The sequence below is a fragment of the Sturnira hondurensis genome, unplaced genomic scaffold (assembly GCF_014824575.4).
Source record: "Sturnira hondurensis isolate 20B ecotype Veracruz unplaced genomic scaffold, ASM1482457v3 Scaffold0016462, whole genome shotgun sequence".
Taxonomy (NCBI): domain Eukaryota; kingdom Metazoa; phylum Chordata; class Mammalia; order Chiroptera; family Phyllostomidae; genus Sturnira; species Sturnira hondurensis.
Genome location: NW_028089093.1, coordinates 9,796,009 through 9,812,498, shown reverse-complemented (window position 1 = coordinate 9,812,498; position 16,490 = coordinate 9,796,009). Strand labels below are relative to the sequence as shown.

The window sequence follows — 16,490 nt, the reverse complement described above, 5'->3', positions numbered from 1 at the left end:
GGCAAATAGCTGATGAGCAGTTTCCCTAATGAGTGAAACTACCCTTGAGCCCACAAACAATATTCTTTGGAGAATGATTTGGCATGGGTGAAGCTCCTAAATGTATTGTAGATAAGACAATAGAGTCCTCACATCTGACCTTTATTTAAGTAAAATGAAAAAGAACAATTAGCTGCAACTTTAAATCACTTTCCGTAGCAAAGAAGAATGATCAGTAGTCCTCGCAGAGATAACTTAGATTTACTTACTAAAAGATCTTGTTTTTTTTAAGCCTTATTCTCCATCACTAATTTTATGTCTTCTTTTCTCCAATTGTAATTTATATTATGTAACTGCATAATGTGTATCTATGGTAATATATTATTTTTGCTGGGACAAATGTGGCTATGTATTTTGAGTAGGTAGTACACAGTAGGATGGAAATTTATTCTAAATAAATAAATAACAACCTGTGTAGATGCACAGTAATCATTAAGTACTTGGGCCTGTTTTCAGAATAATCAGTTCATACAATGATAATGCTCTATGTTTGCATGCTTACTGGTGTACAAGCTACTAAATGCAAAGGCACATCTTGAAGAGTCAGAGAATTGAGGATTATTGTATTTAAAATCAATTTCAGTGGGCAGGTCTTTTGTGGCCTTTGTGTTTGAGAATACATTTGAAAAGCATAAAATGGATTATGGACACAGTAAGTCGGAATTTTCCTACAGTTCAGACCTATAGAAAAATTAGCAGTACATTTAAATAACATATATGAAATATGCTCTGTAAAATTTTATCAACTTAACCCTACTGACCTTGTCTAATTTCAAAATTATAAAAATCAATACACCTTTTTCACTTTTTTATTGTTGTTCAAGTACAGTTTAAAAGAAATAACATATATCACATAACAGATCAAGAACAAAAAAGTAGAATTACGTAATAATTGGACAGTGGCTGTTTAATAAGTTTTTAAATACCCTGAATGAGGACTAAACCAAATCTAATAAAAACTTTCATATCTTCAAGTTTGGAATACAAATGAAGGCAGGCAAGTCATATGCCATAAATAACAATTATTGCTAGTTACTATTTTTAGAAAGTCTTTAAAAATCATTAGATCAATAATGTTGAATTGTGAGTTAATTGATTGGAATTGTGTTTGAAAGTACAATTTCTTTGAAAAGGACAGATAAAAGAAGCAACTCTTAGCTTATGCTAACCATGAAAAATACTGAAATGAAAAATCAATTTACCAGAAAGTACATCATGTTAATGAGAAACACTATGGCTCTTAAACTTCTTGTGGACAATGACCATTGAGAAAAAAGTATTTTAACACAGTAAATGTTTGCTCTTACCAAGTCATTGTTATCGAAGCAGACGTCAGGCCCTTTTCGGTATCTGGGTTGCTTAACCATATCACAGGGATTTGGACCATCAGCTAGACACTCGTTAAGGAACATGAAATCACTTTTTTCTCCCCACACTATTAAAAATAGAAAATGTAATGTGTTTATTTCCCAAAGCAAGTAAGAAATACCCACGCTATCATTCTAACCCAACACAACCAGTTCAAGTACTTATGGATTTAAGCAGATAAACTACCACATGTTTTTTCTTGGCAGAGTAGGGGCTGTGTGAAGAGATCAACTTTTTAGATTTTTTCCTGTCTGTGGCTCCTGGCACATAGGAAGTACTCAATAAATATCTGTAGAATATAAGTGGATGAAATGTACAGATGATGTAGAGTATGTAAGACAGGGTCATACTAGCAAAATAGCAGAAGGCAGAACCTGGGTGCACACTATTCAGTAAGAGAGAAACAAAGCAAATTCCTTAATAAATGTCAATTCCAAACATGGGTGAGAGCTGTTTTTTTCCCCCAAACAGCATGGGTCAATGCCAAAATTATAGGTGCTGTATAGAACTTCTGTGTACAGTGTCTTGATAACTACTGCATGTCATTTTGCATGTTTACCACCAGAAGTAGTTTTAATGTTATTGACATTGCAGCTGTAGCATATGACAGGATTTACTTCTTTTAAGGCCAAATAATATTCCACATGTACATATACCATATCTGACTCTACTTTGGATGACTGACTATTGATACCTTATAAGCCACAACACTCATTTTTCCTTCTGCCCAACATCTGAGCAAGCTGATAGGGAACCAGCAGGGCTCCCTCCTTCAGCACTGCCTGTGAAGTTCTAACCACACAAGCCCCAGGCAGCACAGGCAAAGAACCCAGCTGCCTAATCCACTATAAAAATCCCAAGCCAGTTGCTACTCCCTGCTCTCTCAAGCCATTTCAGATCTGCTTGGGGACCCTCACTGCTCTGCCCACCAACCTCATTATGTGAGTAAGAAATCTTTCACACTCTTTTGGCGGGTGTGTAGCAAAGTCAGTCTTGACATACAAACTAAATTTTATCTCTGTGAGGTGGTCATTCTATAATATTTTTCTTTTTATGAGCATAAACAACGTGATAAGGTTAAAAATGCATTATTTTATAATAAGATGGCTTTCTATTCCAAACGCCTCTAGTGTCAAAGGATACAAGTCTGCTCTGCTTGTATGAGCAGGCGTGTGTCACAGGGACACGTCCCTTTGCTCTCAACCATTATGAATACTAGGTTGGTGTTCATAAGTTTTTCTGCATGAAAGATTCTGCAAAATAAATATAAAAAAATAACAACATTATCTTTTGTGAAAGACATAAAAATCTGTCAAGGATTCTTAACCTATTAAAATGAAAGACAAAATATCACATCTGTAAGCACAATGCATCACCAATGCGAACAGTAAACAGAACAAGAATGATTTTAGAAGACAGACCACAGTGTTTTGCTTATTAGTATGCATATATTACCCCTCTCAAATGAATACTAAAAAACTGCAATAGATGTTTGAAGTGGTTTTGTAAAAATGTTAGTCCTTAATGTAAAATTAGCACTAGTCATTGAAACTCATAGAAAAAAAACTTTATTCTACATGTTTAAGAAAATGTGATATTTATCATGGGAAATATGCCAAAGTTGCTTTATTTTACAGAGAAGAAAACTGGGAGGACCAATATGACTAAACATCTTGCCCAAGTGAATGGCAAAGACTAGTATCACACTGTTCACCAAACTTTCTGTGATGATAGAAATGTTTTTGTTTCGCTCAATATGATAGACAACAAGGCTATTGAGCACCTGAAATGTGACTAGTGTGACTGAGGTACACGTTTTAATATTAATTAATTGTAATAGATCATTGAAATGGCCACAGTCAGCAATTACTGAACTTGACTGCACAGATATAGACAAAAATCCAGAGCTTCAGATTCCATGAAGTGTTTTTTTCCTGTACATCCTTAGCTGCTTCTGCTTTCTTCAGCAATCATGACACAATGTAAATATGTTGTAAAAGAGTAATTTTTTATGGTTATATATTTTCAAAAAAGTGAGATTTTGCTGTCCACCCCCCACCTTAGTTGAACTTAGGACACAAGCATAAAGCAAATAAAAATACATGATTCAACCTAATATCTTGATTATATTGATCTTTGTCATTTAATTTAGCCTATTTTTAAGCAACATTACTATTACTGGGCATCAATTAATGAAAGGCCAAAGGACTCAACCTCTTTCTGATGTATCCACAAAACGCGCTGTAATGCTGTTTCCTGAAGTCGTTAGCCTAATGTATTAATCTCTAAACAAGATGGCCTGATTTTTTCTGAATTCATGCCTGACTGTCCTCCCCTTTTTTTCCCTTTTCATACCCTCGACCTCCTCCTATGACATAGAAGTTAAGTAAATCATAAAAATCGTACTGACCATGTCTACTAAAAGTTCCTGCAAGTTTCAGTTAACCTATTTCTGAAATTGTTTTTTAACTTATAAACTTCCTTTCTGAATCCCTAGCAACCAACAATCCCAGCCCTTTCACATGCTCAGATTACCTCACCTCCTCGTATTTCCCTCCCTTATGTTAATATTTCTTCTAGAATAGCCACTAAATAGCCGGCAGTCACTAAAAACTAAGTTAAAAACTCTGCCTTCTAAACTGTGCCTTTCTGCTCTGTTCTCAGGGCTCCTGGGATGGGGATTATCACCCTCCTCTCAAACTTCAAAACTCCCCTTTTGCCTTTCTCCCCTATGCCATTACAACCAAATTAAACTCTCCAGCTCTCGCCCCAGCAAAAGCAAGATGCTTTATGGATACTGGTGACTAACACAAACCCTGACCTTAGGAAATACTTTCTCCCAGTTCTTCCAGCTTCAAATCAAGCGTAACTTGAATTCTAAATTTCAGTGAATACTAGAATCAGAACACACCCCCTGAATGTTTTTATGTAAACCTGTTTATTAACTATATATAAAAATATATATGACTTAGAATGACTCATGTAATTTATCCTAATCTTACTAAATTGAATAATTCTGCAATTTCTGGATGATAGGAAAATTTTAATATGGGTTCTTTTAGACAAAAATTACATTTAAAAATTACATTTAAATTATATTTAAATAATTTCTCTATGTGCTACTGATTTCTTGACCATATATTATAGTTGAAGGGACTATAACTCATCGAAGTTAGAATTAATTTTAAAAACCTACAGAGAAAGTGAAAATCTCTAGTGTGTTCACCTTAGAACAATTACGCATCTCTCTCAGACTCAACAACAATCTATTATTTTCTGTAATGATTATAAGAGTGGATACAATTTCTTAGTGAAATATTGTAGAAATGGTCCAGAAATGAAGGGAAAAATTACCTGGAACAGTTTCCACAGTCTAACACACCACTGAATGATTTACTATCATTATCGAAGAAATACTGCGTTTGCTCAGTAATGCAACTCTGCTTTGACAAAGAGGCTGCAAAGTCATCGTCTTCCATCTCAACTGTGGGGAAACAGAGACCACTACGGTGAGGGGCACTACAGGGCAGTCCCCCAGAGCCTTCCCTTCTCATGGAGCAAAACAACTGTACCAGGGCAGGCGCCTTGCCCAGACTGTTTACTGCTATGTAATATACTGGCAGCCCGTAATAGGTGTCCCCCAAATTTCAAAAGAATATATTAGTTCAAATGCATAGCAGCTACAAAATACAGGCCAATGTGAGATAGAAAGGTTTCCACAAAAAGATTCTTAACCTACAAGTGCCAAATGGATGACCTCTCTCTCTCTCTCTCTCTCACACACACACACACACACAAACACACATACACACTTCTCACTGAGTTATTTTAAATTCAGCAGATACAGAAAGAACATTTTGATTATTACGATACAACATCTGAGCATTTACGTACCTGCTTCGAGGAGTCGTGGAAAAGTCAAACTCAAGATAAACTGCTGAAGAATAGACCTGAATTTTAAATATGAGTAATTATTCATAAAAATCTACATACTTCCCTTCTAAATTACATAATAAAACCTGAGGACTTTTACACAGTGATTTTTCATCTTTCTGGGAAAAAATTGTGACTTTGCTAATAAAAAGCTTAGAAGCATTTTACATAACTATTTCTTAAATTATACAAAACATTGTAAAGGTTTCTGTGGAAGTCATGAAGTGAGATGGTTTAGGACCAAATGAGAGACGTGTGTGGGACCCTGAAGAGGGGAACAGTTTTCACAAGCAGGATTTTCTCTTTCTTTTGGTTTTTAAAACTCTTTGGTGGAAGAACCCTAAAAACAAATAAAAATGACTTTGTACCGTGGGTGTAGAAACTACATATAGAATATATTTGTAAATCCATAATGTGACATTTATGAAATAAAATATGCATACCATATATATGGCGTAAGACATATTTCAGTTTTATAGTAAACAATCAATGTTAGATAGTATGATATGTTCATTGGGAACTGCATTTAGTAAAAGAAAGGTGGATGGTGAGTAGGGAGATGGTCTAGTTAAAAATAACATAAAGGCAATCAAGTATTTCAGAAGCGATACAAGTTTTAGAAAACCTATGTAAATTAATATATAAATCTCATTTTCACATCAGGAAGGATGATTTCTGAATTTTTTCCCACAAAATTCTTTTTAATATAAAATCTTTGCACTTTATAATCACCCGATTTTAGCTGGGAAAGCCTCAACATCAAATGGATGTTAGAGATCAACCTACGTGGGATAGGCTTGGAAAATGCAGTGTGGCAGTGATACAAAGAAACAGGAAGAACAGAAGGGAGGGAGAGAAAGGATCCCAGACACAACAGGAGCTTTAGTTACTGGACTAACCAGAACCAAACAATGACGAATTTGATCTTCAGACTCTTGACAGTGTCTCACTAAATAGTTTAAATGCCTCATTTTCATAGGTGGCAGGTCCTAGGTGAGAGGGTGAAGGTGGCAGGGGGATGGAATCGTGAAAAGAAAGAACTAGATCCATTTCAGCAAGACGATGCCTCCAGAACTGTGCCAGCCTTTGTGTGAATGGCAAGAGGTACAAAGACAAGCCATCATGTCACGAATTTGGTCAATGAAAACCTATAATTTGGATATTAAAGGCATAAAGTAGGAGAGAGATATGGACCTAAAATTTAAGGAATCGAGTTTAATATGAGAAAAAATAAATGAAAAGAGTTTAAGAGGACCTATATAGAAAAAAGATGCCTCTGAAGAGGCTGAAGTTTGCATGAGCAACACTGTTTTCATATTAAAGAACTGAATAGTTGTAACAGCTTTACACTGATCCCTTAGGAAAAACTATATGTAAGTATTATCACTATGTCCTATTGGAAATAGAAAGTAACTTCCATACTATTTACATGTCACAACATCCATTTTCATCAAACTCTTTACTACTTGACATCTTCCTCTCATTACCAATGAAAATGCAGTTTTGACTTACCAGGCGGCAGCAGTGGCCCACCAGCCAATGTGTAATACGTCTGCTATTGATGGCTAGAAAATACAATAAAAAAATCACTGCAGTAATCTATGCGGAGTGTCTCTTGGAGAGGTAGTGGTGGCTTGGGTGTTACTGACCACGTATGCTGAGCGATGCCCTGCTCCTTGTTTTGGTGCAGCGCCGGGCTCACACACCGACTGATAATCGTAAGATTTGTTAAAAGCGTAGACCGATATATTAACCAGGTGTTTCATCAAACTTGGATCAATCTCTCCAAAAAATCTTCCAATCTAGCACAGAAAAGAATAACATAAAGTCTCAAATTAAAGTCAAATATTAACACCTAACCAGATGAGGAAAAATAAATACAATGAACTGTGTTCTAAAACCACTCAGGAGCTTTTAGAAAAAAAGCAAGTAATAAACCAGGATATGACATTATGGACGAATGCAAATGAACTTAGGTGTTCTTACTACTCAATGGCTCTGTGAGATATTTGTGCAAGGAATATATGTAATTTACTCAGCTTTAGGGATACAATCAAATGTAGCTAAATTTAAAAAATGGATGGGATTTAGGAAAGTAAGAAACGTCTAGGGACTGTACTGAACTGGAGTGAGTTCCATCTACAAGGACAACCTCTAGGGTAACCCTGGAGAATTAATCTAGAGTTTAATCCTAAATTCCAGCCCATAAACATTGTAGATTCAGAAATAAAATTAGTTGGCAACAAATTCTACTTTGTCCAAAAAACTGTGTGAACCAAATAGCCTATGTGCTGCCAATTTGCAAATTTGGAAGTAGAAAGTTCAACTGTTTCACACCAGTCATATATTAAGTTAGATATTATCAATTGATAAATACTTAATATACGGAAATTTTCTAAATTTCTGAGAGAGCAAAGATAAAAAGCTCACACCATGTTAAGATCCTCAGCTATATGCTTAAATGACTGTGAATACTAGAAAGCAAACTTAACTAATATAAGAAAACCTAGATTTATAATGGATTTCTCAATGATTTATGTCATATTAAGTACTTTAGAATTTATAAGAAAAATAAAACTAGTCATCAATTTCTATTATGGTATAGAGGAATGTTGATCAGGGAAATACACTTTGTAACCTTGGTTCAGTCCTCTTTGGATACATACCTGGTTAGTATAATCATCATGATTTGCCATTAAGAGAAATCCACCATCATCAAGAATCACACAATCCATTACCTATTAAAATAACAGTAGCAGTGAACACATTTTTTAGGAAGGGCAGAAGGTTACTTTATCAGTTCTCCATTATATATTTAGATGATTATAAAAACAACAGGTGAAAAATTCAAATTGCTATGTCTTCTCTTGAATATATATGCTCTAGAGATTCTGATGAAATAAACTACGGGCATACATAGATTCATATCAATCCCTCAGGAATACGGATCCCTTGATATTCCACCACTGTCCATCCAGTTAAAGCTGTCTTAACAAATCAGAAGTATCTTTTTTTTACCACTCCAAAGTCATCAGAATGAGCCAGTAAATTGTATAGATAAAAATATTTAATAATGTACAATTATTTTAAGCACATATTTATAATTTCACAAAGAATATTTTTAAATCAGGTTTAGTCACTATGCTTCACAAACTTTAAAAAAAAACCCAGCAGCCTGAGGATATTTATTACTGTTATATTAAAAATAGTTGGTTGAATGATTTTTAGATTAAAAAAATGACAAGAAATGCCTGCAACTAAGAAAAAAAGTTTAACTCTGAAATATAGAATAAAATCCCACCTAGTTTAAGTCATATTTAAATGCAAAAATCAATTTAATAAATTTTATTTTATACAAATCACAATTTAAATCATAGTTTTCAGAGTTGGGGACATATGCATTCCATGTTCCTCCTGGGAAAGCAGCTTGCTACTAACCTCTGCTCTAAAACATAGTTTTCATAATCTATGTTTACAAAGGCTATTACAAAGGCTATGTTTACATAATCTATGTGTAAAATAGACAAACTAAAAAATTAATTAAGTTATTCCCTGGCTGGTGTAGCTCAGTGGATTGAGCGCGGGCTTGCGAACCAGAGGATCGCGGTTCGATTCCCAGCCAGGACACATGCCTGGGTTGCAGTCCAGTTCCCTTCGGGCCAACTCCCAGCAGGGGACACATGAAAGGCAACCATACATTGATATTTCTCTCCCTCTCTCCTTCCTCTCTGAAGATAAATAAATAAAATCTTTAAAAAAAATTAATTAAGTTATTGTTTTATAATTTTGATGACTACAAGTGGTAAGGTGAAATAAACCCCTTGCTTCCATTGGAAATATACACACACAGATAAGGTGACTACAAGAGTGGAATTCATCCTTCTTTCTTTGTTTTAGGAATAATTTATCTAGTATCATATCTCAAGCATCTTCAGCCATTTAACAAAGGCCACATTTGCTCTTTCACTCTCTCAAACAGAAATAAAATAGGAGACAATGGGGAACTTCTGTCCATGTAGGTGGAACTTTATAATAAAGTATGTAATTCCTAGGTCTAGTTAAAAAACATTTCTCATTGTTGTAAATGCCCTGTTGGACAAATTCAGAGAAAGGGCAGAAGACGAGGGGGACTGCTTTGCTAACAAGTACACGTTGGTTAGAAACCCCCCATCCAGGAACAGGTAAAGATGAACATGTACAGAAGAACCTAATGCAACTGAGATAGGAGAGAGTACAGTCCATATTGATATGGCTTTATTAATATTTTCTATAATAAATTTTTCTATATCTAAATTTTCTATAATAAATCTTTTAAAAATCTTTTTAAAACCAGAAGCATTTGAAGTCAGGCATTAAAAGCATTTAGTTCAAATTCTTACCTATAAATTAGTTCACAACTCTGAAGAGTAATGGTTTAGCATTTCATTAAAATTCCCTGCATTGTTTTTATCATAAAATCTTAGCAAGAGTAACAAACAATATAGATAAAATTTTTTATTTTAAAGTTTTTTCTTACATCACTGTTTCTTTTGCAGTCACAAACTGGACCAGCACACTGAAAGACAAAGTACAATTATCATCTCCTTTTTAAAACTGAATTTTTATTATTTCATATTACTATGTTCCGATTATAAATGAGAATAATTTATCTAGTGTAAAGTAAGATTAAATATTGGTCTAGTCCATAATATAAAAGATAATTACTTCATTTTTAAAATTAGAAAATAACAATTAATAGATATCTACACTAGCATTTCAAATTATAACATTGAAATATTTTTCTTTTTATGCTTATTAATTAATTAAACAACACCCCCTTTGAAAAACAGCAATTCAGCCCTGGCTGGTGTAGCTCAGTGGATTGAGCGCGGGCCTGCGAACCAGAGTATCGCGGTTCGATTCCCAGTCAGGGCACATGCCTGGGTTGCAGGGCAGTTCCCGGCAGGGGACACACGAGAGGCAACCATATATTAATATTTCTCTCCCTCTCCCCTTCCCTTCCCCTCTAAAGATAAATAAATAAAATATTTAAAAAAAAAAAGAAAAACAGCAATTCATAATTTTATTTCAATGTATTGGCACTGAAAGTTTCTTTTGCTGGTGTCTGTATTTTACTTTTAATTTTCTTATTTACATTTGAGGTTATTAAATATGTAGCAAAATAATATATTTTAAAAAATTATCTTACCGGATCCCTGATCGATGTTTTGGTGAAATTCTCTATCCAGGAATTTATATCAATTTTAATTCCAACAACTGAAAAATTATGTAAGAGAAAAATTTACATATACATTTAAAAAATGTAGCTTAGATTTTCACATATTTATTTTTCCTCTCATATTTGAAAATTCTTGAGCAGGCAAATTAAGTTTCTTGAGATTAAAAAGAAAATTTAACTTTAGCTATACATTGAAAAGTTGACTTGAACTAATTTAAAAAACTGCAGTTTATATTCACAACACAGTATTCATTTGCCACAACCTGGACAATTAACTAATAAAGATGGTAAGCTAAAAATAAGTGATAGTGTTAGGAATAGCCTTATAAATATAAGGTCATTCAAGCAGAATGTGTGAAGTGTCTTCCCTAACCCAGCCAATGCCTGCAATGGGTGCTTAAGAAATGTGTGTTGAAAAGACTGAATAGATGAGAAATTGGGAAGATGAGAGGGTAGGAGTGGAAGAAGTCTGAGAGAATAACTAAGTAACTAAAAGCAATTGAGTGAATGAAGGACGGGGTGAATTGTTTACTAAGTGATGGAGTGAATCTGCCTACGTAGTGGACCAATGAGGAATAAAATTGCCCTCAGGAGAAGGAAGTCAATGTATCTACCTTCTCCAGGTGGCCTAATGCACACTCTTTGAAAAAAGTGAAATACTGAATGATACGATGGGAGAAACGTAACTGTGACTTTATTATATATACTTATTCTGGCCTACTTCCAATTCCCACTGATACTCAGTTTTACCAATTGTTGAGTTTTGTCATTTGGCTTGTTTTATTTTAGAAAAAAGTCACTTTCCATCTATTTTCTTGGAAGCTTTTTAAAAATAAATCTCCGATACCTTTTAATAGACATGGTATAAATATGCCATAATTAATTTATCCTTTCCCCCAATAATGGAATCTAAACATTCCATGTTTACATCATCATGAATATTCACATGTGTTATTCATGTGGACATGAACTGTTTTGCATATTTGAAAGTATCTTTCAGGTTGAACTTGTAGTGTAGGATCGCTAGGTGAATCCAGCATTTAGAATTTTGATATGACACTAAATTGATGGCAAAAATTTGTAGTTATTGTAAACATTGATGTAAAATTGATGTAAGCTATTACAAAAATGTGTAATGATAAACACTGCATAAACATATATACTTCTTTGAAAATTCCTCACCTCTATACATCATCCATTTTATTTTATCCCTAATCTCAAGAAAACTTTTATTTCATTTTATTTTATTTTCAAAAATTTGCCTGTCTTTGACTTCATTTTGGTTGAAACATTTTGATGGCTTTCCTGATGACCATTTTCAAGATAAATACTAGGTCACAATTAATTTTGGTCGTGCGTATGTATACATGTATATGCTCACCTGCAGGTTTAAGGAGTTTTCCTTGGATTGATATTTCTACAGCTTTGCTTACCATAATGCCTGATTCATAAGCACCAGGTCCACTTTCTAAAAAAAAAAAGGAAGGAGGTCTGTCTAGATAAATCAAATAATATTGAATCTCTTTAAACAGGTAACAATTCTACTATAGATATATGGTATACACCAGGTAACTAAAGTATCCATGACATGACTTATGTTAATTAACTTTGGATGTGACTTATTCAGTGTGGCTGCAACTGTTGCACAACATAATGGGTGCATGCCAAATCTATGCTTCACGACGTGTGCTAAAGTATTAGGGAGGCAGCTGACACAGAAAGATGGATCACAGATTCCCCAAAACTGCATTTGTATTTCAGAGGATACATGTCCCTGGACAAAACTCTGAAGTTTTCTAAACTTCAATTTTTCCATGAATGAAAATGAGGAAAAGTAATATCTATACCCAGAGAGGTTGAGCAATTAAAAAATTGGGGGGAAATAACAAAATAAAATATTTTAAAATGTCTATTATTAGTTTCTATAAAAATATATTTAACAAATTGATTAAACTGGAAGAAACTGATTAATTACATTTTTAAACATTCATTAAACATTTTTCAATATAATTTCACTTTGTGAAATGAGGAATTATCTACATGTGTTTCCATGTGTCGTACTTACCTTCAGATAAGCTGTCTCTATGTTCCTAAATAGCTGTTTCCTGTATATGAATTTTACCTCCTCAATTAACTAGATGCTTCTGTTTTTACAATGTCAGCATGTAGTACATACTTAGTAATGACCATTCTGAGCAATTAACTTACAATATATTGTTTTGGGGGAATGAAGGTAGCAGCAAGAATTTATGTAAAAAAACTGAAAACACTAAATTTCAAAGGACTACTTACTGTTAAAGTAGGGGGCCGTGAACACATAGTTATCATTATCAAGACTCCTTTTGTAGAAGCTCTCTTCATACGTTTCTGGGTTTTCTTGCCAATTTTCTCCAGCCCTGAGGAGGAAATGACTCATCATTTTTATTCTTTAATCTAGCTGATAACCTAATTCTCCCTTTGTAGACAAAACTGTAATTTACAGATAAGCCTAAGAAACTTAGTGGTGACTGATCAGGTAAATGATAGTCATTACTAAGCAATATATCAGCTTATACTTATATAGAGGGTCAGAAAAAGCTGACTCGTGGTATTACTTTGCATTTACTAATTAGGCAATTCTGGTCTAATGAGTTAATTGGCCAACCCACTTTGCAGATTGTTCTGAAGACAGAGATAAGCCCCACCGAAGAACAGTGGAAACAATGAAATGCTGTAACCATTATGTTCATTAACTAGGTTAGTTAGTGTCTACAAAGAAAAAATTTATTTTAAAATCTTATACATGAAAATCAAATACATCACTGAAGAACATATAATAGCATTTAAAAAATAAATAAGATATTTTAATAAAGTAAGTACTTTCAACAATGACTCCAATTTAATCTATGAAGAATGATCAGTTTCTCTGAAGAATGGCTTCCTTACAATGTACAGATTCTTGCAGTAATCTTTCGTAATGTACTTATTTTTACGGATGCTATCTGAACTTACTCTTTGGGATAAACTCTGGTAATCCCACCATCAGTCACGACAAACCGTGCTTTCACTCCCTTGCTGGAACAGAAGACAGAAGGAAATATTTTATTCAACTTATTCTTTGTAAGGTATTAACGTAGGGATTGCTGATACAGGAAAAAGAAAACAAATTCCTAAAATATAGAAAGCCAAAGTAAATATACCAATAGGGGCAATTTTATTTTACTAGTTAACATTTAAGCAATAAGTACTTGAAGGGAGGATGCTTAAGGAAGTCATCTCATCATAGGGAACAATAATTCAGCTGAGTTTTGGAGATGGAATAGTAGTTAATAGGGATGGCAGTAAAAGCAGGAATATATCACAGGTAAAGCAAAGAGTATGTGTAAAAGAAAGGTCGTGGAGAATGATTGCGTTTGTTGTGATAAAAGCGTAAGGCACAAGGTGAGAAAGAGGAGGAAGTAAAGTTTCAAGTGCAAGCATCTTAAGAATGGTCATCTCATGAATGATGTTGAAATCCAGGCTGGAGAGAATCACCTTTAGCCTGGCACTGGAATTGCATTCTAAAAGCCAGACTGGGAAATGTGAGTTGCATGGAGAATAGACAGGGGGCTGTTGTACGTAGAGGGATGGGAAACACTAAAGGCATTAAAATCAGTTTCTGTAAGTTCTTGGAAATGGAAATTAGGACTTTGAGTATGAAAAAGAGAGGAAAACATTGTTAGAAGTAATATTTAACATTTGGTGATTGACTGGAAGTGGGGTGGAGAAGAGACTATAGATGAGAACCATAGATTTCTTGGTTTCTTCACTGGGTTTCTTCACTTGGCTATTAGAAAGCCGAGTGAGCTCTCACTGTAAACTATTTTACCACATATGTTGAAACACACACAAACATGTCTATTCACACTGCAGTGTATACACTGAGTGTAAAGCTGAGTAGTGGCAAAGGTTACTCCAGATACACACCCACAACTGCAAATGCAAGTTGTCAACAATTACAAAATGATTTTCTTGAGAAATTGTTATTAAAGCTAAATAATGAGACAGTTGTCAGAGAGGAAGGGTGTTGTGGGGCTGGGTGAAAAAGGTGAAAAGATTAAGCAAAAGAAAAAACTCTCCAAAACGTGACACAGACAACAGCCTGGTGATTACTAGAGGGAAATGGGGTGTTGGGGGAAGTAGAAGAAGAGTAAAAAGGGGATAAATGGTGATGGAGGGAGACTTGACTGGAGGTGATAAACATGCAACACAATATAGAGATGATGTATTATAGACTTGTACACCCAAAACCTATATAATTTTATCCAAGGTCATCCCAATAAATTCATTAAAAAAGAGAAAAAATAGATAAATAATGAATTTTAAATTTGAGACCCGTTTCCAGAGATTTCCCAGAGATGCTAAACTGAAATGGAGGACATATATTTTTATTAATAAGAACAAATACTGCCCTAGCTGGTGTGGCTCAGTGAACTGAGCACGGGCCTGTGAAGCAAAGAGTTGCCGGTTCAATTCCCAGTCAGGGCACATGCCTGGGTTGCAGGCCAGGTCCCCAGTAGGGAACACATGAGAAGCAACCACACATTGAGGTTTCCCTCCCTCTCTTTCTCCTTCCCTTCCCCTCTCTCTAAAATAAATAAATAAATAAAACTTAAACAAAAACAAATACTTACATGCTTTTCTGCTTACTCCAGTAATTTTGGACTAGTTCACTTGTAAAACCTGCATCCAGCAAGACCCGATTAATCAAATCTGTGTTACCTAACACAGAAAAAGAATAGCCTCAATGACATGCACATAATTTTTGAATTAAGATAACAAGACAATATATTATCTATTTCTTAAAACAATTTAGAATAAATAATATTTCTATGAATTTAAAAATATATCTTATAAAATTTTTCTCTGCTTTTTATATATTTTTTATCTTGCCTCACATTGTTCAGGTTATGGTAGGATTAGTAGTAGAAAAGTTAGTTCTATAAAAGAGACAACTTATTTTTTTAAACTTTATTAAAAAATAGATAAAATACACCAATAAAGAAAAGTGACGAAATAATATTCTTCTTTTGATTTTGATTTTTTGTAGGTTAGTATAGTGATTCCAAACAATCATAATTTCATAGGCAATTTTTTATATAAGTATAAAACTACTTAACTATATATTTTTGTTTGTTTTTGCCAAGGAACATAAGTTATCACAGACCTCCCTTATTCCAAGACTGGCATTTGGAATCTACTGATAGGGTCTTGGTGCAAGTTTAAGCTCAAGTTCAAAGGTAATGAAGTGGATATAAATGATGAGAGCCAAGGGTAAAATTAATACATATTTATAAAACACTTTGCCTTCATCCTGTTCTCCGGGCTCTTCTGGTCTAAGCCCATAAAGCTCTGAATAAACTCTAAGTACTCCCTGAAACTTCACATTTATAATAAAATTTCATTTTATTCAGATAAGGAATATACGGTCTTACTTAATATCCTATAACTACAAGAGGTAGGGATGAGATAAGGTTGAAACATTTGGGTTGGTTTTAATTATTTTAATTTAATGTAGCTTTCACCCAGGATTAAAGGACAAATATAATCCATATTTTAGACTTGATTTCAACTCACTTTAGGAACTATTTTTTTTTATTATATTATTTTGGGAAGAGTATCAATTTAAGAAGTAGCCCATTTGGAAAATGAATGCAATAATGTAGCTGTCTCCAATCCTTCAGGTAAAACAAAGAAAAAAATGAGACTATCATTGTAATTTGTAATATAACCAAAGTTGTGAATAATTTCATAATTTCATTTGTAAAGCTACAGGATTTATCCTGTAAATTTACAGGATAAATTTCATTATCCTGCAATTCTAAAATGTGTCTTGAAATATGTCCCCTGCAATTAATTCCATATAATATATAAACAGATTAATAGTATTAATCTTTACCATTTTACACATGTA

At 33.9% G+C, this 16,490-nt stretch overlaps 1 protein-coding gene across 6 annotated transcripts in view; it reads right to left on the bottom strand.

Annotated features, from left to right (window-relative positions):
• CACNA2D1 (calcium voltage-gated channel auxiliary subunit alpha2delta 1) overlaps positions 1–16,490 on the bottom strand; it is a 472,005-nt gene that overhangs the window by 19,378 nt on the left and 436,137 nt on the right. For all 6 annotated transcript variants that reach the window (XM_037066145.1, XM_037066146.1, XM_037066147.1 and 3 more), the window contains 13 exons: positions 15,211–15,298; positions 13,550–13,612; positions 12,851–12,954; positions 11,940–12,026; positions 10,529–10,596; positions 9,857–9,895; positions 8,007–8,078; positions 6,990–7,142; positions 6,853–6,905; positions 5,302–5,357; positions 4,762–4,891; positions 2,551–2,660; positions 1,347–1,429 (listed from right to left, as the gene is read on the bottom strand). In XM_037066145.1, the coding sequence (XP_036922040.1) occupies positions 1,347–1,429; positions 2,551–2,660; positions 4,762–4,891; positions 5,302–5,357; positions 6,853–6,905; positions 6,990–7,142; positions 8,007–8,078; positions 9,857–9,895; positions 10,529–10,596; positions 11,940–12,026; positions 12,851–12,954; positions 13,550–13,612; positions 15,211–15,298 (1,106 nt within the window). The remainder of the gene's footprint in view (positions 1–1,346; positions 1,430–2,550; positions 2,661–4,761; positions 4,892–5,301; positions 5,358–6,852; positions 6,906–6,989; positions 7,143–8,006; positions 8,079–9,856; positions 9,896–10,528; positions 10,597–11,939; positions 12,027–12,850; positions 12,955–13,549; positions 13,613–15,210; positions 15,299–16,490) is intronic.